At 49.7% G+C, this 26,904-nt stretch overlaps 1 protein-coding gene across 1 annotated transcript in view; it reads right to left on the reverse strand.

Annotated features, from left to right (window-relative positions):
- LOC138301813 (E3 ubiquitin-protein ligase TRIM38-like) overlaps positions 1 to 24,687 on the reverse strand; it is an 89,356-nt gene extending 64,669 nt beyond the window's left edge. The window contains exons 1-2 of the mRNA XM_069242313.1: positions 24,604 to 24,687; positions 7,761 to 7,856 (exon numbers count right to left, since the gene is read on the reverse strand). Coding sequence (XP_069098414.1) covers positions 7,761 to 7,856; positions 24,604 to 24,687 — 180 coding nt within the window. The remainder of the gene's footprint in view (positions 1 to 7,760; positions 7,857 to 24,603) is intronic.
- Between the last annotated feature and the right edge of the window lie 2,217 nt (positions 24,688 to 26,904).

Raw genomic sequence — 26,904 nt, forward strand, 5'->3', positions numbered from 1 at the left:
CCCTCCCCTGTGTTGTAGGTGCAGTACTCACCGTTGTCTTATGCGCCAGCATTCGTGCTCCTGGTAGAGGAGCAGGAAGACTATCGCTGGGAGGATGTGGAGTTCGGGTTCCATGCTGTCCGGATTCCTCGTGGGGTGTATGGAGGTGAGCGTTTTCCCTACGAAATGGCTGTTTCCGCCACGTTTTTATCGGCGGGGCTACCACCCCGGAAAAGGTGGCGGATTGGTAGGTTGTGATACAGTGGGCGGTACATTTTCTCCCGCCTGTCTGTTGGCGGTGACCGCCGCGCTGTTTATTTGTACCGCCGTGGCGGGCGGTGTGTTGATGTGGCGGTCTCTGTTGGCGGTTTCTGCCAGGGTCGGAATTCCATATTTATTCCCGCCAGCCTGTTGGCGGTTTTGCCGCCGCTTTAACACCGACCGCCAGGGTTGGAATGACTACCTTTTTGTTTAATTTGGTGCAAGTCCACGAGTCCCTTCATTACATGAAAAACAAACAAGGGGTGTTTTTTACAGAAACTGTAAATAATCAGAGTGTTGGTGCACTATATGATTCTCAGTTTAATAACTTAAACTTCTGTTATTTCAATCCCACATGCTGGTGACATGCAAATGATATTAAATATGTAGCAAGTTGCATAGTGCCTTGGTCATATTCTGCTCCTTTAAACATTTCTGAAATGACTAATGGAAATCTGTGACTGGTAGAAAAGAGACCATAACTGATTTGTGTGGCTCTGCAAACTTGATTACCATTACTTTAATGGCACGAATGGCCATCTATCTCACACATACTGTGAGGAGCCACAACACATCATTGTTACTCTGCCTTAGACAAAAGGAGACGTGTAGCAGTGTAAAACATCCTACTGTACTCCATCTTAGTGTAAAGAGTAGGGTATTATCTAAGCAGGTGGGGACTTTACTATGATGTGTTAGTGTATATAACACTCCAGGGTGAAGTGTACTGATGTGTTGCTGTATATGCCACTTAAGTGTAAAATGTACTGATGTGGTGGTCTATATACCACTTAAGTGTAAAGTGTACTGATTTGTTGGTGTATATACCACTTAAGTGTAAAGTGTACTGATGTGTTGGTGTATATGCCACTTAAGTGTAAAGTGTACTTATGTGTTGGTGTACAAGCCACTCCAGTGTAAAATGCACTGATGTGTTGGTGTATATACCATTTAAGTGTGAAGTACTGATGTGTTGGTGTATATGCCACTGAAGTGTAAAGTGTATTAATGTGTTGGTGGAAATGCCACTTAAGTGTAAAGTGCAGTGATGTGTTGGTGTATATGCCACTTAAGTATAAAGTGTACTGATGTGTCGGTGTGTATGCCACTCCAGGGTAAACTGTACTGATGTATTGGTGTATATGCCACTCTAGTGTAAAGTGTACTGATGTGTTGGTGTATATACCGCCCTAGTGTGGAGAGTCAGAGTGAGCTCTCACCAAGAGTGAATCGCTCGGTGATGTGTTGGTGTATATACAGCCCTAGTGTGGAGAGTCAGAGTGAGCTCTCCCCATTAGTGAATCGCTCGTGATGTGTTGGGGTACAAACTGCCCTAATGTGAAGAGTTAATGATCTCTGCCCAGGATTGAACCGTTATTTGATGTGTTGGTGTATGTACCACACTAGTGTAGAGAGTCAGATGGATCTCCATCCAGGAGTTGTCGTGCGGTCCCTATTATTACAGTGATACTGCAGGTGTTTTTAGGGAGGCAGCACCACCACGTGTGGGTGACTGAGTCAGTCCCACACCATCTGGAGCCCGTCGTTCTAAGTCCGAACTAGCCTGCAGTGCCTCACCTAGAAGAGAAAAAAGGTGATTTGTGACAACCTAGAGCACGACACTCAGGGAAGTTGTGGTAAACAGATCATACCCTTTGCGTTCAGTGATTTGGAGACTCACATACACTAAGGCAAAATAATAGATACAAGCTAAAGTTCAATGCGTTTATTGAAGCAATTGCATTCTATGGCAAAAAGCACGGGATGAGATTATCAAACTGATGAATCATACTACAGAGATCATAGTCACCATCGTTGTAAAACAGATAAACACTCCTACCGTTTTCTATGTTCATTAGAACCCTGAATATTCCTACTTATACCCTATGTCTAAAGTCTGAGACCATAGCGGTAGTAACCCTTCTGCTTGTCACAGTCTAAGAGAAGGATCCTAAACCCACACCTGAGGAGGAAGGTAAGAGCCTGCCTGTTGCCTGGATGGCAATCCCCTCGTTGGCAGCACCAGGATCAGCGAAGCTGTCAATGGAATGTCACACGTCGCAGAACGGCCATGGCTGAAATGCCCTCAACCCTCCTTAGGCCTACATGGTGTTTATACAACAAAACATGTTGTGTTCTAGGAACAGGTCTGGTGTGATAAAGTGCCTAAAATTGAGGTTCGACCCTGTAACTACTGGAGCAGCAATACCAGCAATAATATTGTGTACAGCAGATGACAGCCTTGATCATGGCACAGAGTGAGATGCATACAAGGGGCTGTCAAAATGTGCAAACACAAGCAACTATGCCTTCTCAGAAAAGCTGCTGAAGTTAATAGAAACGTGTATATATGAAAAAGGCACAAGCTACGGGCCTGGTGCTAAAATAAGGGTGCTCAACCTAGGTACTATAAGGAACCCACAACAGAGTGAACTGTTATATGACGCATTACATGACGTGCTGTGTACATACCACCCTAGTGTAGAGAGCAGAGTGATCTCTATCCAGGAGTGAACTGTTCTATGATGTACTGGTGTATATACCGCCCTAGTGTAGAGAGAAGAGTGGCCTCTGCAGAGGTGTGAACCGCTCTATGATGTGTTGGTGTATTTACCACCCCATGGCCTGAGTTCAAGACTGTATGTGAAACCGTATCCTCAGGTTTAGTGTGGCCTTGTAATGACACTAATCTACTGTGTGTTCAGAGACCACCAAGAATGCACTCATTACAGAAGTGGGATTGCTATCAATGTTGTGAGTTAGTCACCTAGAGTAGTAGTGGCTGCATCACAAGTTTTGTGAAATCTGAGTTATGAGCTGACTTTTTTCTAGTGTCAGATGAAAGCGCAGACTACTGATCTCGCTCTTGTAAAGTTCTGCTTTGGTATGAGTCCCATTCCTTGTGCTGACATTCTGTGTACATGTTGAGTGCATGTCTCTATGGAGTAGGTGTTGCACATGTGTGGTAATGACGGTGTGTGGTTAGAGTCTCCATATTTGGACCAATGGAAACACTTTGGAAGGCTCCTCGTGCAGCATGGCATAAGATGGAGGGTAGATACAGATTCTCAAGGCAGTGGAAGTGTATTGCCTGCATTCCTGTGGCTTGACGGTGGAGACACAGACACTGAAGTGAGGAAAGATGTTACCCTTAGATATTAATCGTGTTTTTTAGCTTTAGACTGCTGATTAGTTTTTCCTAAACACTACCATTTGGTAGATGATAGGGATGAAGGGTGAGAGGTAGACAGCAGTTTCCTTTGTTAGGAGGTGAGGTCTCTAAGCAGGGCCTTCCCTTTTACCTGTCCCTCCCTACTAATTCAGGAAGGATGATCACAGCCAGGGGAAGAGATCTCTCATCGTTGTGCACATGTTTAGGATACTCCTGCTTGAAGCCATTTCCTTTGCTACCTGCCGTGGGTGCCATCACCCTGTACAGATGCTACACTAGAAAATGACATTGGAAAGAGAATTACCCCAAACCTTTTTCAAAGGTTTAGACATTGGATCTGAATCCCTTTTATGGGGATTGAGTTAAAACTGGGGCCCAAACCACAACACTATGTTTGAATTCCAAGTTCTTCTGGACCATGAAAAAGAATGGTCTGTAAAATACTTCTGCTAGTAATGGGGTTTCTGGTTGGCAGAGGTATGCACCCTGAACAAACAGGAACCACAATCCTAGTCAGTGTAATTCACTACACAACCTACATTATCCTGTGCTCACCCTCTGGTAACTTGGCACAGAGCAGTCAGGGTTAACATAAGAGTCAATGTGTAAAGTATGTGTGTAACACGTAACAGTAAAACAGTGAAAACACCTCAAAAAGACTCGACAACAGTTTATAAAACAAAGTACGATTTTGTGAATAAAACTAGGCAAAAAATTATAAGAATCGTTTTCCGTAGAGATTAAAGTATGAAGTTATATGAAATCAAAAAGTCAGAAGAGTGCTCAGAAGCAATAGTCTTAAATGAGTTATTGGGCTGCACTAGTTCAGGATAAGGTCAAGAGTTCAGGCCATCCACGAGGGAGCACAGGCCGGCAGCAAGAACCTCCTTGGGTCCCCTGAACAAAAGTACCTTTCGCTGGGCGATGTTGTTGTTACGAGGCTGCATGGATAATGCTGTGGACGAGATGCATGGGGGTCTCCCACGTAGCTGCAGTGATACGCCGAGGCCACTAAACGCAACAGTGAGTGTGCAGGTTCCAACCAACTCTGCGGCAGAGATATGCCGAAGAGGAAGTGTGAGCTCAGGAGTTCGAACACCTTAAGGCTTTACTTCAAAGGGCCCACGACTGGGATAGCACCACTTGGTAAGGCAGACTCCCAAGGAGTGGTGTCCAAGCGCAGAAGCAGGTGGTTCAAGTCTTTGATATCCCTGAGGCTTAGGAACAGTAAGCAAGCCCTTGGAGTCACTCTGTGTTCAAGTAGTGTGGGTCCATTCCATCTGACCCAATTAGACCAACAGCAGGCAGCAGGGCGGCTCAGCATGGCAAGAGCACAGCAAGACACAGTTCAGCAAAGCAGCGGTCTGACAGCGCAGCAGTCCTTTTAACGGCACAACAGCTCTTCTTCCTGGTAAAGTTGTCACAGGTCCAGAAGTGTACTGTCTTGGTAGGGTCAGAGACCCAGTACTTATACCCAAATGTGCCTTTGAAGTGGGGGAGACTTCAAAGAGTGGTCTTTGAAGTGCACAAGTATCCTTTCAACCCAGCCTTGTCTCCAAACTAGCTATGGGAAGGGGTAAATCAGTGCTTTGTGTGGGGACAGCACACTACCTATCGAAGTGTGTCAGCTCCTTCCTTCCCTCCTGCCCAGGAAGACTCCTCAGAATGCAGATGCATGTAGATGGGTACTCAGATGCACCTAGTCTTCTTTGTTTGTGGCTGTCTTGAAGAAATGGCCATAGTGTAGCTGTAACCCACCTCAGATGTTTATTGATGACATAGTACAAGAAACACACATCTATAAGTGCAGAGAAATGTCCACTATCTAAAAGTGGCATTTCTAAAACAATATTGTTAAATCCAACTTCACCAATAAGGAGGATTTATCAATACCATTCCAAAGATGTAAAACATGAAATAGTCACTCCTTTCTAACCAGGAATTGCAACTTAAAAGTATATTAAAGAATTCCCAATGTTAACGTATGAGAGGAACAAGCCTTACACAAGTAAAAAACACATTTAGCTGTTTGTATCTACCAGGACATGTAAACCACCAAAGTACATGTTCTAACTTTAACTTACTCAGCACCCTGCCCTTAGGGGTGACCTATGTGTTAGAAAAGGGGAGTTTTAAGGTTTGGTACGTAGTTTTAAATGCCAAGTCGAAGCAGCAGTAAACTGCACACAGAAGCCTGCAGTGCCGGGCCTGAGACATCGTTAAATTTGGATGGAACAATCAGTGCTGCAAGCCGACTAGTAGCATTTCATTTACAGACCCAGGACACACGAAGTGCACTTTTCTAAGGGCGTATAAGTAAATCAAATATGTCAATTGGGGATGAACCAATATTACCATGTTTAAGGGGGAGAGGACAGTCCTTTAGCACTGTTTAGCAGTGGGAAAGTGCGTAGGGTTCTAAAGCTAGCAAGTACAAGGTCAATAAAAATGGAGAGAGGCAGGCAAAGATTTGGGGGAAGACCACCCTAAAGCTGTCAAGTGTAACAAATTCAAAGAAGGCTGTGTGCTCAGAATTAGGGTCTGCATGACAGCCAGCCTCTCAGACGTGAAAGGACATGATCTGAAGTCTGTACTACTTGTTGGAAGAGCTTACGGTCTGCCTAGCACCTAAAAACCTGCCTGCCTGTTGAGAGAGGGGAGGAGGGTGTCAGGTGCTGCAGGAGAAGAAACTGTCCAGGAGAGAAACCAAGTGTGTTCCCAGCATGAAGAACACCACAGAAAGCTGACTGACAGAGCAAAGCCTGACATGAACGTTACTGTGTAGGGTCTGTACTGTGGAACGCCATTCAAGTGAGAATAAACATCATGTTGTCAGTGCCCTGATATGCGCATGGAAATCTGACATCAGAACTGCCCTAAAAGAACCGTCATCAACAATGCGAAATGATTGATCCAGCCTTAGCGGTCAAAGCTGACAAAGAAGACGATCTGCTGAAGACTCAACCATGACGATGCAACTGTTGTGACTAAGCATGTGCAACCTGCCTCGGAGGCTGCAACCTTCAAAGGGGAGTGTCGCTGTGCAGGCCTGCAGCACTGATCCCAACAAAAGAATACAAAAAAGTGATGAATGGAAAGCAACCCAGGACCAGTTTTGCCCCAGTGTGGGCTCATCAGCCATGAGTAACTTGTTCCAGTGACAGAGCACAAGACCCTCATCTGAGCATACTCATCCCACCCAGGGCGACACACTTGAGTATATAAAAAAGTGATGGATGGAATGCTTGAATTAATCTCAGCCACTGGTATTCACTCAACCACATACCAATCCATCATTATTTTACACACCATGCCACCTCAGTTTGGGCTCCACCATATGGAAATCGGTCTCCACCCTGCTCCAGTGAGAAGCCCCCAGCTGGCAAGCCAGGTCCTCCCTGAACCGGAACAAAAGCAATCCATGAAAAGGCTCATCACCCAGGTACAGATTGGTTCCAGTGACACAGTGTGCATGGGACCTATGTACACAGAGTCCTAAGGCCAACAAAAAATTAGCCAAAATCAGGGAGTGACGGCAAAGAGTTTGAGGGAGTACCACCCCATGGATGTCAGTTCTAACTTCTGCCTTTTTTAGAGCCTGAGGAAGGGCCATGTGCTCCTAGGGCATTCTGTTCAGCTGTAGCTGTGCCTTTTACCTCTAAGACATGCACACAGATGCATATATGCATTGATAAACTCATAGATGCATAATGTCATAACCAAACCCACACATGCACACTCTCACAGACGCACATACATGCACACAGATGCATATATGCATTGATAAACTCATAGATGGATAATGTCAGACCATACATAACCGAAGCCACACATGCACACTCTCACAGACGCACATACATACACACAGATGCATGTATGCATTGATAAACTCATAGATGGATAATGTCAGACCATACATAACCACACCCACAGACTCACACGAATGCACACATCCAGCACACACACACCCACTACAAAGAGATACATACACATGCAAACGCTCCCAGATGACTCCAGAACACTCACACACACACTCACAAGAACAAGATACCACACCGTGCATATAAACACTAACACAGACCATGTAAGTCTGCGAGTGCTACCCTAAAAGTCTACACAGTACTTTTTTTTTTTTTTTAAATTTCAGGAATAATCCTGGGTCGATTTTACTGTCTATACCCAAGGGAGTGACTCCAACCAGAATATTTACGCGCCACCTGCTGGGGGCCACGACCTGGTGTACCCGGTGACTCGTGGACTTCTGTGCATCTCAGACCTTGACAGGTCACTCACAGCACAAGCACAGATATTTACAGACAAGTACACACCACTCTCTTCTGCCACTCACCCTCATGGCTTTATATTGTTCCTCTTCCTTGACTTTAGACTCCAGCTTATATTCCTTCTCTTTCTTCAGAGGACGCAGCCACTCATGAAGTTTTACCTGCAGAGATGAGAGTGCAAGAAATAAGTGTAGCTCAGTAGAGTGTGGTCTTTACTTCCAAAGATGGAATCAGTAAGGAACCAGCGACAAAGGCTCAGACATCAATACTTTAAATATGGACCAAATGTGATCCTATTACAAGTACCAGTCATACATATCACGATTGTAAGTACCGGCTCCAAGTATTACAGACAAGGACACAGTCTAAGGTGTCACCTGCTCTGACCCGGAAGGACCTGGGGCCAGAATTCCTACTCCAGCTAAACCAGCATCACCACTGACACTTACTTCTACTTGAAGACACTGTGCAGCACTTTATGCCAATATTTAGGCATGGCACTACTTTAATGAACAAACTGTCCGAGTAACACTATCAAATAATCCAGAACAACACAGAACCCAGTGAAACAGTGTTTTTATTATGTGTAATTAGGGTTTATTGGGGGGGGGAGGGCTCTTATCAGAGCTCCTCCCGTCACGGGCTGCCACTGCTCTTTCTTCATCCATCTCACCCGGGAGGGGAATTCTTGGACTGCACCTACTGATGGCCTGAGGCTGCACCTGCTGAGGGCCCGAGGCTGCACCTGCTGAGGGCCCGAGGCTGCACCTGCTGAGGGCCTGTGGCCGCATCTTCTCAGTGTCCATGACAGCACCTCCTGAGGGCCTGAGGCCGCACCTCCTGAGGGCCTGAGGCCGCACTGGAGCTTCACCGGGGCTGCCACTTCTGTTTCCTGCCGGCATCCATCTCACCCGGAGTGGACTTGTTTGGCCGCACCTGCTGAGGGCCTGTGACTGCACCTACTGAAGGCCTGAGGCCGCACCTGCTAAGGGCCCAAGGTCGCACCTGCTGAGGCCCTCAGACCGCACCTGCTGAGGACCTGTGACTGCACCTGCTGATGGCCTGAGGCTGCACCTGCTGATGGCCTGAGGCTGCACCTGCTAAGGGCCTGTGGCCGCACCTTGTGAGGGCCTGAGGCTGCACCTGCTGGGGGCCTGAGGCCGCACTGGAGCTTCACAGGGGCGGCCACTGCTCTTTCCTGCCTGCATCCATCTCACCCCAGAGGGGACTCTTTGGGCCACACCTGCTGAGGGATCGAGGCCGCACCTGCTGAGGGCCTGAAGCCGCACCTGCTGAGGGCCAGAGGCCGCACCTGCTGAGGTCCTGAGGCCGCACCTGCTGAGGGCCCGAGGCTGCACCTCCTGAGGGCCAGAGGCCGCACCTGCTGAGGTCCTGAGGCCGCACCTGCTGAGGGCTTAGGGCCTCACCTGCTGAGGGTCTGTAGCCAAACCTGGTGAGAACCTGGGCCGCACCTGCTGAGGACCCATGACCGCACTGGGGCTTCACCAGGACTGCCACTTCTCTTTCCTGCTTGCATTCAGCTCATTCCAGAGGGGACCCCTTGGGCCACACCTGCTGAGGGCCCGTGGCCACACTGGGGCCTCACTGGGGCCACCACTGCTCTTTCCTACCTGCATCCATCTCACCCCGGAGAGGACTCCTCAGGCCACATCTACTGAGGGATCGTGGTGCACTTGCTGAGGGTCGGAGACATCACCTGCTGATGGCCTCGGGCCGCACCTGCTGAGTGCCCATGACCGCACCTGCTGAGGGCCTGAGGCCACCCCTGCTGAGGACCTGTGGCCGCATCTGCTTAGGGCCATTGACCGCACCTGCTGAGGTCCCATGGCCAGACTGAGGCCTCACCGGGGCCGCCACTGCTCTTTCCTGCCTCCATCCATCCCACCCCGGAGGGGACTCCTTGTGCTGCACCAGCTGAGGGCCTGTGGCTGCACCTGCTGAGGCTCGGAGACAGCACCTGCTGAGTGCCCATGACCGCACCTGCTGAGGGCCTGAGGCCGCACCTGCAGAGGGCCTGTGACTGCACCTGCTGAGGGCCCATGGCACACCTGCTGAGGGCCTGAGGCCGCACCTGCTGAGTGCCTGAGGCCGCACCTGCTGAGGGCCCATGGGTGCACTAGGGCTTCACCGGGGCCATCGTGGGCTAGATCAGTGGAGCAGCAGTGGGCAAGTGAACTGTCCATGATGGTGGGTGCCGCATACCAGAGGACAGTGCATCCATGCCAACCCTCCCGATTCAGGCCAGAGACTACCGGTTTCAAGGCTAGTCTCCTGCCTCCTGATTCCTGCATGTAAAAACCCAGTTCCTTGGCAGGCTTCTGCAGACAGGGACTGGTCTTGTGTGACTCTGAGTGTGCACTGCCAGTAGCCTGCTCCTGCAAGCCACTGCACATTTGTGTCATGCTCTACTCTCTGCCTGCCATAGTGCTTTCCCTGTGCTTCTGAAAGGTAATGAAAAAAATCTATATTTGCATTTATGATGTCCAGTCCTGTAGCAGCAGACTTGCAAATTCCCTACATGACAATAGACCTGATTCAGACCCCAATAGAAGACAATGGGAGAAATACATTCTCCCGATTACTTTTTAAAACTCTCCCACATTATTCTTGTAAAATACTGGCATGTATGACAGTGCCCCCACCCCCGCACGCTGGTCCAGGCAGTCCAGTGTGGATCCTATGGGGGCTCTGGGGGTGCCCCTACTGCCACATGGCACCCTGCCTTCCACTATTGTGTCTTCTCCTTGCCGGACCCCGCCGCGGATGCTGCTTCGGACTATCCTCTTGTATAATACTCCGACCCTGGCAGAGTGATGCCAGCTGCCGTACCAGGGCACACGTCCGGCCTGCAGGCTGTGCTGGGTGGCACCGAACAGACTTTCTGGCATTTAGCGGGGCCTCTGCTGCCACGTGGCCCCCGACTGTTGGGGCTATTCCTCGTTTGATGCCACGGTGAGTACCACACTGGGCAGGACTACTCTATGGAGTGGGCAGGGGGGATTTCACAGGACAGCGGGTGCCCTGTTACACCACTCCGGGTGATGACCCTTCACCTCCAGACACTTACAGTGCCCTCTCTGGTTTGGTTGCCCACACTTAGCAGACATTGTGCCCTTCCTGGAGGAGCTGGCACTCCTCCATCTTGACTGACAGTCGGATCTACCTCCACCAGGAGCTCTCCCTAGAGAAGATCTCTGAAGAGCTGCGGCTGAGGTACACAGGAAAGACCCCGGGCACCAACGGGATATCAGTGCAATTCTACAAACGCATCCTGTCAATCCACGAGCAAAGGAGAACCACCAGACTGAAGGCATGAAACAATAATAGTCATTCCCAAACCAAGGAAACCTGGTACCACGTGCGCCTCCTACAGGCGGATCTCACTGTTAACGACGGAAGTCAAGATCCTGGCACAGGTGCTGCTGCTCCGCTCGCCGAGGGTCATTACTAGGGGTGGGCGGAATGCTTCATTCCACTGGTGGAATTGGCGGAATTTTGGTCATTCCATGTTATTCTTTAATGCGGATTTCAAGGCAAATTCCGCCAATCGCCACTTGGCGGAATTTTTCTCCTGCATGGCTTCAGAAAATGTGAGCACAAGTGAGATTTGGCTTCTCTATTGTGATTTTCTAATGCGGGCGCTTCCGGTCTGGGGGTGACATCCGAGACATTAGCTGCTGTTGAGTAGATTGGCAGTGACCTCTTGTGCCACGCATGGTGCCATGGCACTGATTTATATTCAGCGCTGCTCAGGCTCCCAGCGCTAAATTCCAGCGCCGGCTGCATATTCTCTCCCCGTTGGCGGAACTCTGCAGAGTCCTGTGGTCTTTTTATGTAACTCTGTGGAATACCACGAAGTAAAGCTCCAGGAGTCCCACAGCTGGTCATCACACCCACCTCCCGATACACCAAGACAAGGTGGGCTTCATGCCCAACCCACGACACAACAAACTCTCCCCAGCTACTTCACTGGCTAGACACCGTGAGAAACAGACCTGAGCCGAGGGCTGTCCTGGCCGAGGTGCCAAGAAGGCGTTTGACTCACAGACTGGGCGCTTCTCTTCCAGGTCCTGAGGAGGCTGTGATGTCACGCCGTTTACTGTCACCAGCTGTTGTTACTCTACAAGAGCCCGATGATGACGGTGAAAGTGAATGGCACGATGACGCGAGCATTGCCCCTGGAGGGGGGGACTCCTGCCCCTGGAGGGGGGGACTCCACATGGGCGCCCTCCGCCCTCCTGCTGTTTGCTCCCTCTACGGACCCATTGGCGTCCTGGGTGCGCATAGACGGAGATATAGTTGGTTTCCTATAGGTGGTGGGTGAACCAGAGAAAGTGTCAGTGTATGGTGACGACATACTGACTGATCCCATGACGTCACTGCGGGCGTACTGCCAATCTTTAAAATTTTGAACGACCTACAGGCTGTAAAATCAACTGCGACAAATCGATCTTGTGCTGCCTGAGAGAGTGGACTGAGGCGATCCCACCCGATCCCACTGAATATAAAGCTCATGACCAAAGGGTTCTATTACCTACAAATTGGGGTCACATGTGGCGGCCCCAGTTCCTGGAGCAGAAATCAGGGGTGCAAGACAGAGCAAGACGTGGATACTGCACAAGGACCCCTGTAAGGAGGCGGAAAGGGTGGTAAACACAGCCAGGGGTTGCCACAGAAAGTTTGGGAAAGTAGGAGAGAACACTAGAGTCTTATATAGGAAACCGCTGCGTCCCAGAGACCTTCTCTGGTGGGACCCATTGGCCACATCATCACACCAGACCTCAAACATATTGCCGCCCTCGGGTCCCCCCCACCGCTGACAAGCAGATGGAATGTACTGAACTTATCAGAGGTACTGTCTGATGGTGGTCGGTACTCACCCATCGCCTCCTGCCTAGGGGGGACTCCAATCAGCTGCTAAGGGATACAGTCATGTCCATTCATGATGGGACATTGGGTGTTGATATATATTAATACAATTGATTTTTTTATTTAAAAATAAATGATGTCCAGATTGTAAATTCAGGCCTCACACCATCATATTGGTCTAGAAAATGTTATGTCCAGATCCCCTTAACAGCAAGAATATAGGAGCCAGTCCCATGCATGTCTACCACAGAGAATAGACACCCAAAGTGAGAGAACAGGCACAAGCCTCACACAGGGTCTGTGACAGAGAACAGACACCAGCCTCACACAGGTTCTGTGACAGAGAACAGACAGTCACAGGGAGACAGCAGGCACTGGCCTCACACAGGGTCTCTGAGAGAAGACAGTAACAGCGAGAGAGCAGGCACCGGTGTCACACCGGTGTGTACCATGACCATGTGAGCCCATATGTTACACCCTGCATTACTGCACCTCTTCTGCTGTGTACCATCACCACATGAGCCCTTGTGTTACACCCTGCATTACTGCACCTCTTCATCTGCACCTCTTCTGCTGTGTACCATCACCATGTGAGCCCTTGTGTTACACCCTGCATTACTGCACCTCTTCTGCTGTGTACCATCACCACGTGAGCCCTTGTGTTACACCCTGCATTACTGCAACGCTGCATCTCTTCTGCTGTGTACCATCACCATGTGAGTCCTTGTGTTACACCCTGCAATAGTGCACCTCTTCTGCTGTGTACCATCACCACGTGAGCCCTTGTGTTACACCCTGCATTACTGCACCTCTTCATCTGTGTACCATCACCACGTGAGTCCTTGTGTTACACCCTGCATTACTGCACCTCTTCTGCTGTGTACCATCACCACGTGAACCCTTTTGTTACACCCTGCATTACTGCACCTCTTCATCTGTGTACCATCACCACGCAAGTCCTTGTATTACACCCTGCATTACTGCACCTCTTCTGCTGTGTGCCATCACCACGTGAGCCCTTGTGTTACACCCTGCATTACTCCACCTCTGCACCTCTTCTGCTGTGTACCATCACCACGTGAGCCCTTGTGTTACACCCTGCATTACTGTACCTCTGCACCTCTTCTGCTGTGTGTCATCACCACGTGAGCCCTTGTGTTACTCCCTGCATTACTGCACCACTGCATCTCCACCTCTTCTGCTGTGTACCATCACCACGTGAGCCCTTGTGTTACACCCTGCATTACTGCACCTCTTCATCTGTGTACCATCACCACGTGAGTCCTTGTGTTACACCCAGCATTACTGCACCTCTTCTGCTGTGTACCATCACCACGTGAACCCTTTTGTTACACCCTGCATTACTGCACCTCTTCATCTGTGTACCATCACCACGCGAGTCCTTGTATTACACCCTGCATTACTGCACCTCTTCTGTTGTGTACCATCACCACGTGAGCCCTTGTGTTACACCCTGCATTACTGCACCTCTTCTGTTGTGTACCATCACCACGTGAACCCTTGTGTTACACCCTGCGTTACTGCACCTCTTCTGTTGTGTACCATCACCACGTGAGCCCTTGTGTTACACCCTGCATTACTGCACCTCTTCTGTTGTGTACCATCACCACGTGAACCCTTGTGTTACACCCTGCGTTACTGCACCTCTTCTGTTGTGTACCATCACCACGTGAGCCCTTGTGTTACACCCTGCATTACTGCACCACTGCATCTGCACCTCTTCTGCTGTGTACCATCACCACATGAGTCCTTGTGTTACACCCAGCATTACTGCACCTCTTCTGCTGTGCACCGTCACCACGGGAGCCCTTGTGTTAAACCCTGCATTACTGCACCTCTTCTGTTGTGTACCGTCACCACGGGAGCCCTTGTGTTACACCCTGCATTACTGCACCTCTTCTGCTGTGTACCGTCACCACGTGAGCCCTTGTGTTACGCCCTGCATTACTGCACCTCTTCTGCTGTGTACCGTCACCACGTGAGCTCTTGTGTTACACCCTGCATTACTGCACCTCTTCTGCTGTGTGCCGTCACCACGTGAGCTCTTGTGTTTCGCCCTGCATTACTGCACCTCTTCTGCTGTGTACCGTCACCACGTGAGCCCTTGTGTTACACCCTGCATTACTGCACCTCTTCTGCTGTGTACCGTCACCACGTGAGCCCTTGTGTTACACCCTGCATTACTGCACCTCATCTGCTGTGTACCATCACCATGAGAGGGTGTGTGCCACACCCTGCATTACTGCACCTCTTCTGCTGTGTACCATCACCATGTGAGCCCATGTGCCACACCCTGCATTACTGCACCTCTTCTGCTGTGTACCATCACCATGAGGCGGTGTGTGCCACACCCTGTACTGCTCCACGTCTCCTGCAGTGCACCATAACCATATCAGCTCCTAAGTTAACCCTGCATTGTCACATTGTCTTTTAACACCAACAAATGTGACAGCCCGGGTTCTACACACTTCTCGACCACATTAAACCCTTTGAGTAGGTCTTGGTACTCCAAAACATGGACAAACATATGACTTCTGATCCTCTGCAACTGCTTATTGTAGGAGGCTGGACTGGCTTGTAGTGAGTACCAAGGGGTACTTGCACCTTGCACCAGGCCCAGTTATCCCTTATTAGTGTATAGGGTGTCTAGCAGCTTAGGCTGATAGATAATGGTAGCTTAGCAGAGCAGCTTAGGCTGAACTAGGAGACGTGTGAAGCTACTACAGTACCACTTAGTGTCATATGCACAATATCATAAGAAAACACAATACACAGTTATACTAAAAATAAAGGTACTTTATTTTTATGACAATATGCCAAAGTATCTTAGAGTGTACCCTCAGTGAGAGGATAGGAAATATACACAAGATATATATACACAATAGCAAAAATATGCAGTATAGTCTTAGAAAACAGTGCAAACAATGTATAGTTACAATAGGATGCAATGGGGAAACATAGGGATAGGGGCAACACAAACCATATACTCCAGAAGTGGAATGCGAACCACGAATGGACCCCAAACCTATGTGACCTTGTAGAGGGTCGCTGGGACTATTAGAAAATAGTGAGAGTTAGAAAAATAACCCTCCCCAAGACCCTGAAAAGTGAGTGCAAAGTGCACTAAAGTTCCCCTAAGGACAAAAGAGTCGTGTTAGAGGAATAATGCAGGAAAGACACAAACCAGCAATGCAACAACTGTGGATTTCCAATCTAGGGTACCTGTGGAACAAGGGGACCAAGTCCAAAAGTCACAAGCAAGTCGGAGATGGGCAGATGCCCAGGAAATGCCAGCTGCGGGTGCAAAGAAGCTTCGACTGGACAGAAGAAGCTGAGGTTTCTGCAGGAACGAAAAGGGCTAGAGACTTCCCCTTTGGTGGACGGATCCCTCTCGCCTTGGAGAGTCGTGCAGAAGTGTTTTCCCGCCGGAAGGACGCTAACAAGCCTTGCTACACGCAAGTCGTGCGTTTGGCGTTTTTGGACGCTGCTGGGGCCCAGGAGGGACCAGGAGGTCGCAAATTGGACCTGCAGAGAGAGGGGACGTCTAGCAAGACAAAGAGCCCTCACTGAAGCAGGTAGCACCCGGAGAAGTGCCAGAAACAGGCACTACGAGGATGCGTAAAACGGTGCTCGCCGAAGTTGCACAAAGGAGTCCCATGTCGCCGGAGACCAACTTAGAAAGTCGTGCAATGCAGGTTAGAGTGCCGTGGACCCAGGCTTGGCTGTGCACGAAGGATTTCCGCCGGAAGTGCACAGGGGCCGGAGTAGCTTGCAAAGTCGCGGTTCCCAGCAATGCAGCCCAGCGAGGTGAGGCAAGGACTTACCTCCACCAAACTTGGGCTGAAGAGTCACTGGACTGTGGGGGTCACTTGGACAGCGTCGCTGGATTCGAGGGACCTCGCTCGTCGTGCTGAGAGGAGACCCAAGGGACCGGTAATGCAGCTTTTTGGTGCCTGCGGTTGCAGGGGGAAGATTCCGTCGACCCACGGGAGATTTCTTCGGAGCTTCTGGTGCAGAGAGGAGGCAGACTACCCCCACAGCATGCACAAGCAGGAAAACAGTCGAGAAGGCGGCAGGAACAGCGTTACAGAGTTGCAGTAGTCGTCTTTGCTACTATGTTGCAGGTTTGCAGGCTTCCAGCGCGGTCAGCGGTCGATTCCTTATCAGAAGGTGAAGAGAGAGATGCAGAGGAACTCGGCTGAGCTCATGCATTCGTTATCTAAAGTTTCCCCAGAGACAGAGACCCTAAATAGCCAGAAAAGAGGGTTTGGCTACCTAGGAGAGAGGAAAGGCTACTAACACCTGAAGGAGCCTATCAGCAGGAGTCTCTGACGTCACCTGGTGGCACTGGCCACTCAGAGCAGTCCAGTGTGCCAGCAGCACCTCTGTTTCCAAGATGGCAGAGGTCTGGAGCACACTGGAGGAGCTCTGGACACCTCCCAGGGGAGGTGCAGGTCAGGGGAGTGGTCACTCCCCTTTCCTTTGTCCAGTTTCGCGCCAGAGCAGGGGCTAAGGGGTCCCTGAACCGGTGTAGACTGGCTTATGCAGAATTGGGCACATCTGTGCCCAACAAAGCATTTCCAGAGGCTGGGGGAGGCTACTCCTCCCCTGCCTTCACACCATTTTCCAAAGGGAGAGGGTGTCACACCCTCTCTCAGAGGAAGTTCTTTGTTCTGCCATCCTGGGCCAGGCCTGGCTGGACCCCAGGAGGGCAGCTGCCTGTCTGAGGGGTTGGCAGCAGCAGCAGCTGCAGTGAAACCCCAGGAAGGAAGGGCAGTCTGGCAGTACCAGGGTCTGTGCTACAGACCACTGGGATCATGGAATTGTACCAACAATGCCAGGATGGCATAGAGGGGGCAATTCCATGATCATAGACATGTTACATGGCCATATTCGGAGTTACCATGGTGAAGCTACATATAGGTAGTGACCTATATGTAGTGCACGCGTGTAATGGTGTCCCCGCACTCACAAAGTTCAGGGAATTGGCTCTGAACGATGTGGGGGCACCTTGGCTAGTGCCAGGGTGCCCTCACACTAAGTAACTTTGCACCTAACCTTTACCAGGTAAAGGTTAGACATATAGGTGACTTATAAGTTACTTAAGTGCAGTGTAAAATGGCTGTGAAATAACGTGGACGTTATTTCACTCAGGCTGCAGTGGCAGGCCTGTGTAAGAATTGTCAGAGCTCCCTATGGGTGGCAAAATAAATGCTGCAGCCCATAGGGATCTCCTGGAACCCCAATACCCTGGGTACCTCAGTACCATATACTAGGGAATTATAAGGGTGTTCCAGTAAGCCAATGTAAATTGGTAAAATTGGTCACTAGCCTGTTAGTGACAATTTGAAAGTAATGAGAGAGCATAACCACTGAGGTTCTGGTTAGCAGAGCCTCAGTGAGACAGTTAGGCACCACACAGGGAACATATACATGCACACCTATGAGCACTGGGGCCCTGTGTGACAGGGTCCCAGTGACACATACATATAGGCCACAAACCTATGAGCACTGGGGTCCTGACTAGCAGGATCCCAGTGACACATAACAACCATACTGAAAACATGGTGTTTTCACTATGAGCACTGAGGCCTGGCTATCAGGATCCCAGTGAGACAGTGAAAACAGTGACAAACACCCTGACATACACTCACAAACAGGCCAAAAGTGGGGGTAACAAGGCTAGAAAGAGGCTACCTTCTCACACAACCCCCCCCCAAACGAAGGACAATAAGGCTAACCTTGGCCAGTTGAGACTTTATTGTCTAAGTGGTGATAAGTAGAGAGTAGCTCTGCAATAGACTGGTTACTCCCTTTATCATCCACTATATGGTTACTTCCCTGTGGGGATGTAAACCACCCTGTTTGAAGTTTTTTAGCTAAGCAACAATGTGAAGATGTATTTTCAGAGTTTCTATCAGTAAGTTTTAGTTTAGAGCAGTGGGAATTGTCCACTGAACCTATTTGTAGTGATGGAAATGCCAGACAGGGATGCTGTCTCAGAAAAGCCATAGCTGGGCAAAAACTTTGTCCATCTGGCTGGAAGAGAGAACAGGGATGCTGTTTCTCTTGAGTTGGAGCAGGGCAGGGATGCTGTCCTATGAGCTCCACACTAGGGCAGGGATGCTGTCCTAAGTGTTGTGAGGTAGTGCAGGGTTTCTGCACTAAAGTTTCTCTGGGAGGGTTGGAGGGATGCTCCATGTTAACTAAAATGGTGCTGTTTTTCTCACCAATGTTAGTTATCCCACAGAGAGGTACTTCCACCTCAGGGAGTCCAGCTTTGCCAGCTGATGATTCCCTTGGAACAGGTGCCACCCCAGGAGAGGTTTCTCCCACCACAGGAATAGTATCCTGAATGGTAGGGTGGTTAGGGGATACTGTGATACCCTTTTTACCTGTTGATGGAGAGGGATCCTGAGTTTTCAGGCCTTCTCTCCTTTGCTTTTTCATTTCACTTGAAATGAGAGGGAACAATTCCTCAGGGATGCCCAGCATGGCTGCATGGGCATAAAACTCTACATCAGCCCAACCTGAGGCCTCTAGGTCATTACCTAAGAGACAGTCTACCGGTAAGCTAGGTGATACCACCACCTGCTTAGGGCCAGTAACTCCACCCCAACTAAACTGAATTATAGCTAAGGGAAGAAACTTAGTGGAGTTATGGACATCAATAATCTTATACTGTTGTCCAATGATGTGTTGTTCAGGAGGCACTAGGTTTTCAGTCACCAAAGTGAAACTGGCACCTGTGTCCCTGTAGGCCAAGGCCTCAACACCATTTATTGAAACTGTCTGCCTGTACTTATCCATTGTAAGGGGACAAGCAGCCAGTGTGGCAAGGCCAATGGCACTAGGTGTGACAGAAACTGTCTTGGGACTGATGACATCAGTTTTCACTATGGACCCATAAGTGAACCCAACTACACCCTTTGCTTGACTGTTGCCAGCAGTCCCACCACTAGTACCACTACTGCTAGGGGCACTAGAGCTTGATGTATTAGTGGTGGTAGGCTCAGGGGGTTTACCTGGACAGGACTTATCCCCTGGCCTATGGCCTCTGTTTTTACACACAAAGCACCAAGGCTTTTTAATGTGTGCAGGTTGAGAAGAAGAGGAAGAATTAGTTTTATCCCCACCCTCTGAAGAGTGTTTAAGATTTGAAGTGGGATCTTTGGTTTTACCCTTATCCCCATGCTTATCTTGAGATTTTTCACCATCTTTCTTCTTATTGCCATCTTTGTCACCCCCTGTATGAACTTTTCTGTTCACCCTTGTTCTGACCCATTTGTCTGCCTTCTTTCCCAATTCTTGGGGAGAGGTCAGATCAGAGTCTACCAGGTACTGGTGCAACAAATCAGACACACAATTATTAAGTATATGCTCTCTCAGGATTGTGTTATACAGGCTTTCATAATCAGTAACTTTACTGCCATGTAACCACCCCTCCAAGGCCTTCACTGCCTGGTCAATGAAATCAACCCAGTCTTGTGAAGACTCCTTTTTGGTCTCTCTGAACTTTATCCTGTACTGTTCAGTGGTTAAGCCATAACCATCCAGGAGTGCATTCTTAAGAACTGTAAAATTATTGGCATCATTTTCTTTCACAGTAAGGAGCCTATCCCTACCTTTTCCACTAAATGATAGCCATAGGATAGCAGCCCACTGCTTTTGAGGGACATCCTGTACAGCACAGGCCCTCTCAAGTGCAGCAAACCACTTGTTAATGTCATCCCCCTCCTTATAAGGGGGAACTATCTTGTGCAGATTCCTGGAATCATGCTCTTTTGCAGGATGACTATGGGGAATACTGCTGCTGCCACCATGGGTTTCTAAACCCAACTTCTGTCTTTCCCTCTCTACTTCTAAAGACTGTCTATCCAAATCCAGCTGTTGCTTCTTGAGCTTCAGTCTGGTTTGTTCCACTCTCAATCTATTGAGCTCCCTTTCTAACAATCTGTCATCAGGGTGGGTGGGAGGGACATTTCTAGAAACAGAGGTATGATGGGAATGAACAGAAGGAGACCTGTCCCTTACAGAGGGCACCCTAACAGCTTGGCTACCAGTATAATGTGAGAGCACACCATTAGTATGGTGTGATTCAACCTCTGTACCAACTATGCTAGACTGTCTAGTAATGGGCAGGCTGAGAAGTTTCTTTCCTGAACCTTTTCCTGGGGGAGTCCCTGGATCAGATTGAGAACCATTAGCTACTTTTTCTACAGATTGGGCACTTATGGCCTTATCCTGTACTCTAAGCATATTAATTAACAGTTCTAAGGAAGGATTCTTCCCTACACTCAAACCTCTCTCTATGCAGAGACTCCTTGCTCCTTTCCAGCTAAGGTGATCATATGCAAGTTTGGACAGTTCAACATTTTTTCCTGTGCCAGACATTTTTAGAGAGAGTTAAAGTGATAGAAAAAGAGAAAAAAGTTTTCAGAACTTTTTGGAAAGACAGAAAAAAACTTTTTAAACTTTTAAGAACTTTTTGAAAGTTTAGGAGTACTTTTCAGCACTTAGAAAAGAGTGAAAAGAGGAAATGCAAAACTTTTTGGCTATGTGTATATACACTGACCTTGTTTTGTATATTTTTCTCTTATGAAAAGTACAATGACAAGAGTGGTAAGTAGTCTCAAGCACTTATCCCACCACTGCACAACCAATGTAGGAGGCTGGACTGGCTTGTAGTGAGTACCAAGGGGTACTTGCACCTTGCACCAGGCCCAGTTATCCCTTATTAGTGTATAGGGTGTCTAGCAGCTTAGGCTGATAGATAATGGTAGCTTAGCAGAGCAGCTTAGGCTGAACTAGGAGACGTGTGAAGCTACTACAGTACCACTTAGTGTCATATGCACAATATCATAAGAAAACACAATACACAGTTATACTAAAAATAAAGGTACTTTATTTTTATGACAATATGCCAAAGTATCTTAGAGTGTACCCTCAGTGAGAGGATAGGAAATATACACAAGATATATATACACAATAGCAAAAATATGCAGTATAGTCTTAGAAAACAGTGCAAACAATGTATAGTTACAATAGGATGCAATGGGGAAACATAGGGATAGGGGCAACACAAACCATATACTCCAGAAGTGGAATGCGAACCACGAATGGACCCCAAACCTATGTGACCTTGTAGAGGGTCGCTGGGACTATTAGAAAATAGTGAGAGTTAGAAAAATAACCCTCCCCAAGACCCTGAAAAGTGAGTGCAAAGTGCACTAAAGTTCCCCTAAGGACAAAAGAGTCGTGTTAGAGGAATAATGCAGGAAAGACACAAACCAGCAATGCAACAACTGTGGATTTCCAATCTAGGGTACCTGTGGAACAAGGGGACCAAGTCCAAAAGTCACAAGCAAGTCGGAGATGGGCAGATACCCAGGAAATGCCAGCTGCGGGTGCAAAGAAGCTTCGACTGGACAAAAGAAGCTGAGGTTTCTGCAGGAACGAAAAGGGCTAGAGACTTCCCTTTTGGTGGACGGATCCCTCTCGCCTTGGAGAGTCGTGCAGAAGTGTTTTCCCGCCGGAAGGATGCCAACAAGCCTTGCTACACGCAAGTCGTGCGTTTGGCGTTTTTGGACGCTGCTGGGGCCCAGGAGGGACCAGGAGGTCGCAAATTGGACCTGCAGAGAGAGGGGACGTCGAGCAAGACAAAGAGCCCTCACTGAAGCAGGTAGCACCCGGAGAAGTGCCAGAAACAGGCACTACAAGGATGCGTGAAATGGTGCTCGCCGAAGTTGCACAAAGGAGTCCCACGTCGCCGGAGACCAACTTAGAAAGTCGTGCAATGCAGGTTAGAGTGCCGTGGACCCAGGCTTGGCTGTGCACGAAGGATTTCCGCCGGAAGTGCACAGGGGCCGGAGTAGCTTGCAAAGTCGCGGTTCCCAGCAATGCAGCCCAGCGAGGTGAGGCAAGGACTTACCTCCACCAAACTTGGGCTGCAGAGTCACTGGACTGTGGGGGTCACTTGGACAGTGTCGCTGGATTCGAGGGACCTCGCTCGTCGTGCTGAGAGGAGACCCAAGGGACCAGTAATGCAGCTTTTTGGTGCCTGCGGTTGCAGGGGGAAGATTCCGTCGAACCACGGGAGATTTCTTCGGAGCTTCTGGTGCAGAGAGGAGGCAGACTACCCCCACAGCATGCACAAGCAGGAAAAGAGTCGAGAAGGCGGCAGGATCAGCGTTACAGAGTTGCAGTAGTCGTCTTTGCTACTATGTTGCAGGTTTGCAGGCTTCCAGCGCGGTCAGCGGTCGATTCCTTATCAGAAGGTGAAGAGAGAGATGCAGAGGAACTCGGCTGAGCTCATGCATTCGCTATCTAAAGTTTCCCCAGAGACAGAGACCCTAAATAGCCAGAAAAGAGGGTTTGGCTACCTAGGAGAGAGGAAAGGCTACTAACACCTGAAGGAGCCTATCAGCAGGAGTCTCTGACGTCACCTGGTGGCACTGGCCACTCAGAGCAGTCCAGTGTGCCAGCAGCACCTCTGTTTCCAAGATGGCAGAGGTCTGGAGCACACTGGAGGAGCTCTGGACACCTCCCAGGGGAGGTGCAGGTCAGGGGAGTGGTCACTCCCCTTTCCTTTGTCCAGTTTCGCGCCAGAGCAGGGGCTAAGGGGTCCCTGAACCGGTGTAGACTGGCTTATGCAGAATTGGGCACATCTGTGCCCAACAAAGCATTTCCAGAGGCTGGGGGAGGCTACTCCTCCCCTGCCTTCACACCATTTTCCAAAGGGAGAGGGTGTCACACCCTCTCTCAGAGGAAGTTCTTTGTTCTGCCATCCTGGGCCAGGCCTGGCTGGACCCCAGGAGGGCAGCTGCCTGTCTGAGGGGTTGGCAGCAGCAGCAGCTGCAGTGAAACCCCAGGAAGGGCAGTCTGGCAGTACCAGGGTCTGTGCTACAGACCACTGGGATCATGGAATTGTACCAACAATGCCAGGATGGCATAGAGGGGGCAATTCCATGATCATAGACATGTTACATGGCCATATTCGGAGTTACCATGGTGAAGCTACATATAGGTAGTGACCTATATGTAGTGCACGCGTGTAATGGTGTCCCCGCACTCACAAAGTTCAGGGAATTGGCTCTGAACGATGTGGGGGCACCTTGGCTAGTGCCAGGGTGCCCTCACACTAAGTAACTTTGCACCTAACCTTTACCAGGTAAAGGTTAGACATATAGGTGACTTATAAGTTACTTAAGTGCAGTGTAAAATGGCTGTGAAATAACGTGGACGTTATTTCACTCAGACTGCAGTGGCAGGCCTGTGTAAGAATTGTCAGAGCTCCCTATGGGTGGCAAAAGAAATGCTGCAGCCCATAGGGATCTCCTGGAACCCCAATACCCTGGGTACATCAGTACCATATACTAGGGAATTATAAGGGTGTTCCAGTAAGCCAATGTAAATTGGTAAAATTGGTCACTAGCCTGTTAGTGACAATTTGAAAGTAATGAGAGAGCATAACCACTGAGGTTCTGGTTAGCAGAGCCTCAGTGAGACAGTTAGGCACCACACAGGGAACATATACATGCACACCTATGAGCACTGGGGCCCTGTGTGACAGGGTCCCAGTGACACATACATATAGGCCACAAACCTATGAGCACTGGGGTCCTGACTAGCAGGATCCCAGTGACACATAACAACCATACTGAAAACATGGTGTTTTCACTATGAGCACTGAGGCCTGGCTATCAGGATCCCAGTGAGACAGTGAAAACAGTGACAAACACCCTGACATACACTCACAAACAGGCCAAAAGTGGGGGTAACAAGGCTAGAAAGAGGCTACCTTCTCACACTTATGTGGTGCAATGTGCACAATCTATGATTTCAGGACACTGACAGACACCCAGTGTGATCTTTGGCAGTTTCTTACATAGGTCTAACTTTGACATTCACTTACAACTCACAAACGTACCCTTTTCTAGGGGGGACCCATGGGGACCCACAGAGTGAACTGTGATCCTTCAATGATCACAGACATACCTTGTACTCCTCTGCAGCCTCCTCTACAGGACTTGCTGAGTGAGTTTTATGCTCCTTGGACTCCCGGCAGACCCAGCATATCATCCTCTGATCCTCTGCACAGAACAGCCCAGTTTCTCTTCATGTTCCTCACACAGATTCTCCTCCGGGGGCTTCACTGGGGGCAGATGAAGCTGTTTTGCAATTTCGGCCACGTTTCCCAGTTGCCTGTTGGGCCGGAGGTTTCTCCCAGGATATGTTTCCCTGCACTGTGGACAGGGGAAGTTTCCATCTCTTCCCTCCCAGCTCTGAGTGATGCAGGAGGGGCAGAAGTTGTGTCCACAATCAATAATCATCACCGGATCAGTAAAATACTCCAAACAGATGGGACAAGTGGCCTCTTCCTTGAGGATCTCCAGCTGAGCTGCCGCCATGATTCAGAAACGCAGAAAGTAAACTTAAGTTTCAGTTTCTCTCTCTGTGTGAGGTGGGCATGTTTGTGTGTCCGCCCCTCTCTGTGTGAAGTGGGCATGTCTGTGTGTCCGCCCCTCTCTGTGTGTCTCCCCTCTCTGTGTGAAGTGGGTGTGTCCGTGTGTGTCCTCCCCTCTCTGTGTGAAGTGGGTGTGTCTCAATCTCCTGTGTGTCTGCCCCTCTCTGTGTGAAGTGGGTGTGTCTGCCCCTCTCTGTGTCTGCCCCTCTCTGTGTGAAGTGGGTGTGTCTGTGTGTCTGCCCGTCTCTGTGTGTCTGCCCCTCTCTGTGTGAAGTGGGTGTGCCTGTGTATCCGCCCCTCTCTGTGTAAAGTGGGTGTGTCTGTGTGTCCGCCCTCTCTGTGTGAAGTCGGTGTGTCTCAATCTCCTGTGTGTGTGCCCCTCTCTGTGTGAAGTGGGTGTGCCTGTGTGTCTGCCCCTCTCTGTGTGTCGGCCCCTCTCTGTGTGAAGTGGGTGTGCCTGTGTGTCTGCCCTCTCTTTGTGTCCGCCCCTCTCTGTGTGAAGTGGGTGTGCCTGTGTGTCCTCCCCTCTCTGTGTGTCTGCCCCTCTCTGTGTGTCTGTCCCTCTCTGTGTGAAGTGGGTGTGCCGTGTGACTGCCCCTCTCTGCGTGAAGTGGGTGTGTCTGTGTGTCTGCCTCTCTCTGCGTGTCTGCCCCTCTCTGTGTGAAGTGGGTACGCCTGTGTGTCTGCCCCTCTCCGTGTGTCTGCCCCTCTCTGTGTGAAGTGGGTGTGCCGTGTGTCTGCCCCTCTCTGCGTGAAGCTGGTGTGTCTGCCTCTCACTGTGTGAAGTGGGTGTGTCTGCGTGTGTGCCCCTCTCTGTGTGAAGTGGATGTGTCTGTGTGTCTGCCCCTCTCTGTGTTAAGTGGGTGTGTCTGTTTGTCTGCCCCTCTCTGTGTGAAGTGCGTGTGTCTGTCTGCCCCTCTCTGTGTGAAGTGGGTGTGTCTGTGTGTCCGCCCCTCTCTGTGTGAAGTGGGTGTGTCTGCCTCTCTCTGTGTGAAGTGGGTGTGTCTGTGTGTCTGCCCCTCTCTGCGTGTCTGCCCCTCTCTGTGTGAAGTGAGTGTGTCTCTGTGTCTGCCCCTCTCTGTGTCTGCCCCTCTCTGTGTGAAGTGGGTGTCCCTTTGTGTCTGCCTCTCGCTGCATGAAGTGAGTGTGTCTGTGTGTCTGCCCCTCTCTGTGTGAAGTAGGTGTGTCTGTGTGTCTGCCTCTCTGCATGTCTGCCCCTCCCCCGTGAAGTGGGTGTGTCTGTGTGTCTGCCTCTCTCTGTGTGAAGTGGGTGTGCCTGTGTGTCTGCCTCTCTCTGTGTGCTGCTCTGTGTGTGAAGTGGGTGTGTCTGTGTGTCTGCCCCTCTCTGTGTGTCTGCCCCTCTCTGTGTGAAGTGGGTGTGTCTGTGTGTCTGCCCCTCTCTGTGTGAAGTGGGTATGTCTGTGTGTCTGTGTAGGAAAGTACCATCTTGCCTGGCATGTTGCCCCCATTTTTTCTGTATGTATGTTTGTTTTTGACTGTGTAACTGGGATCCTGCTGGGCAGGACCCCAGTGCTCATAATGTATGCCCTGTATGTGTTCCCTGTGTGGTGCCTAACTGTATCACTGAGGCTCTGCTAACCAGAACCTCAGTGTTTATAATCTCTCTGCTTTCTAAAATTGTCACTGCAGGCTAGTGACTAATTTTACCAATTCTCATAGGCACACTGGAACACCCATATAATTCCCTTGTATATGGTACCTAGGTACCCAGGGTATTGGGGTTCCAAGAGATCCCTATGGGCTGCAGCAATTTTTTTGCCACCCATAGGGAGCCCAGACAATTCTTACACAGGCCTGCCATTGCAGCCTGA

Source organism: Pleurodeles waltl, chromosome 6, assembly GCF_031143425.1.
Source record: "Pleurodeles waltl isolate 20211129_DDA chromosome 6, aPleWal1.hap1.20221129, whole genome shotgun sequence".
Classification (NCBI taxonomy): domain Eukaryota; kingdom Metazoa; phylum Chordata; class Amphibia; order Caudata; family Salamandridae; genus Pleurodeles; species Pleurodeles waltl.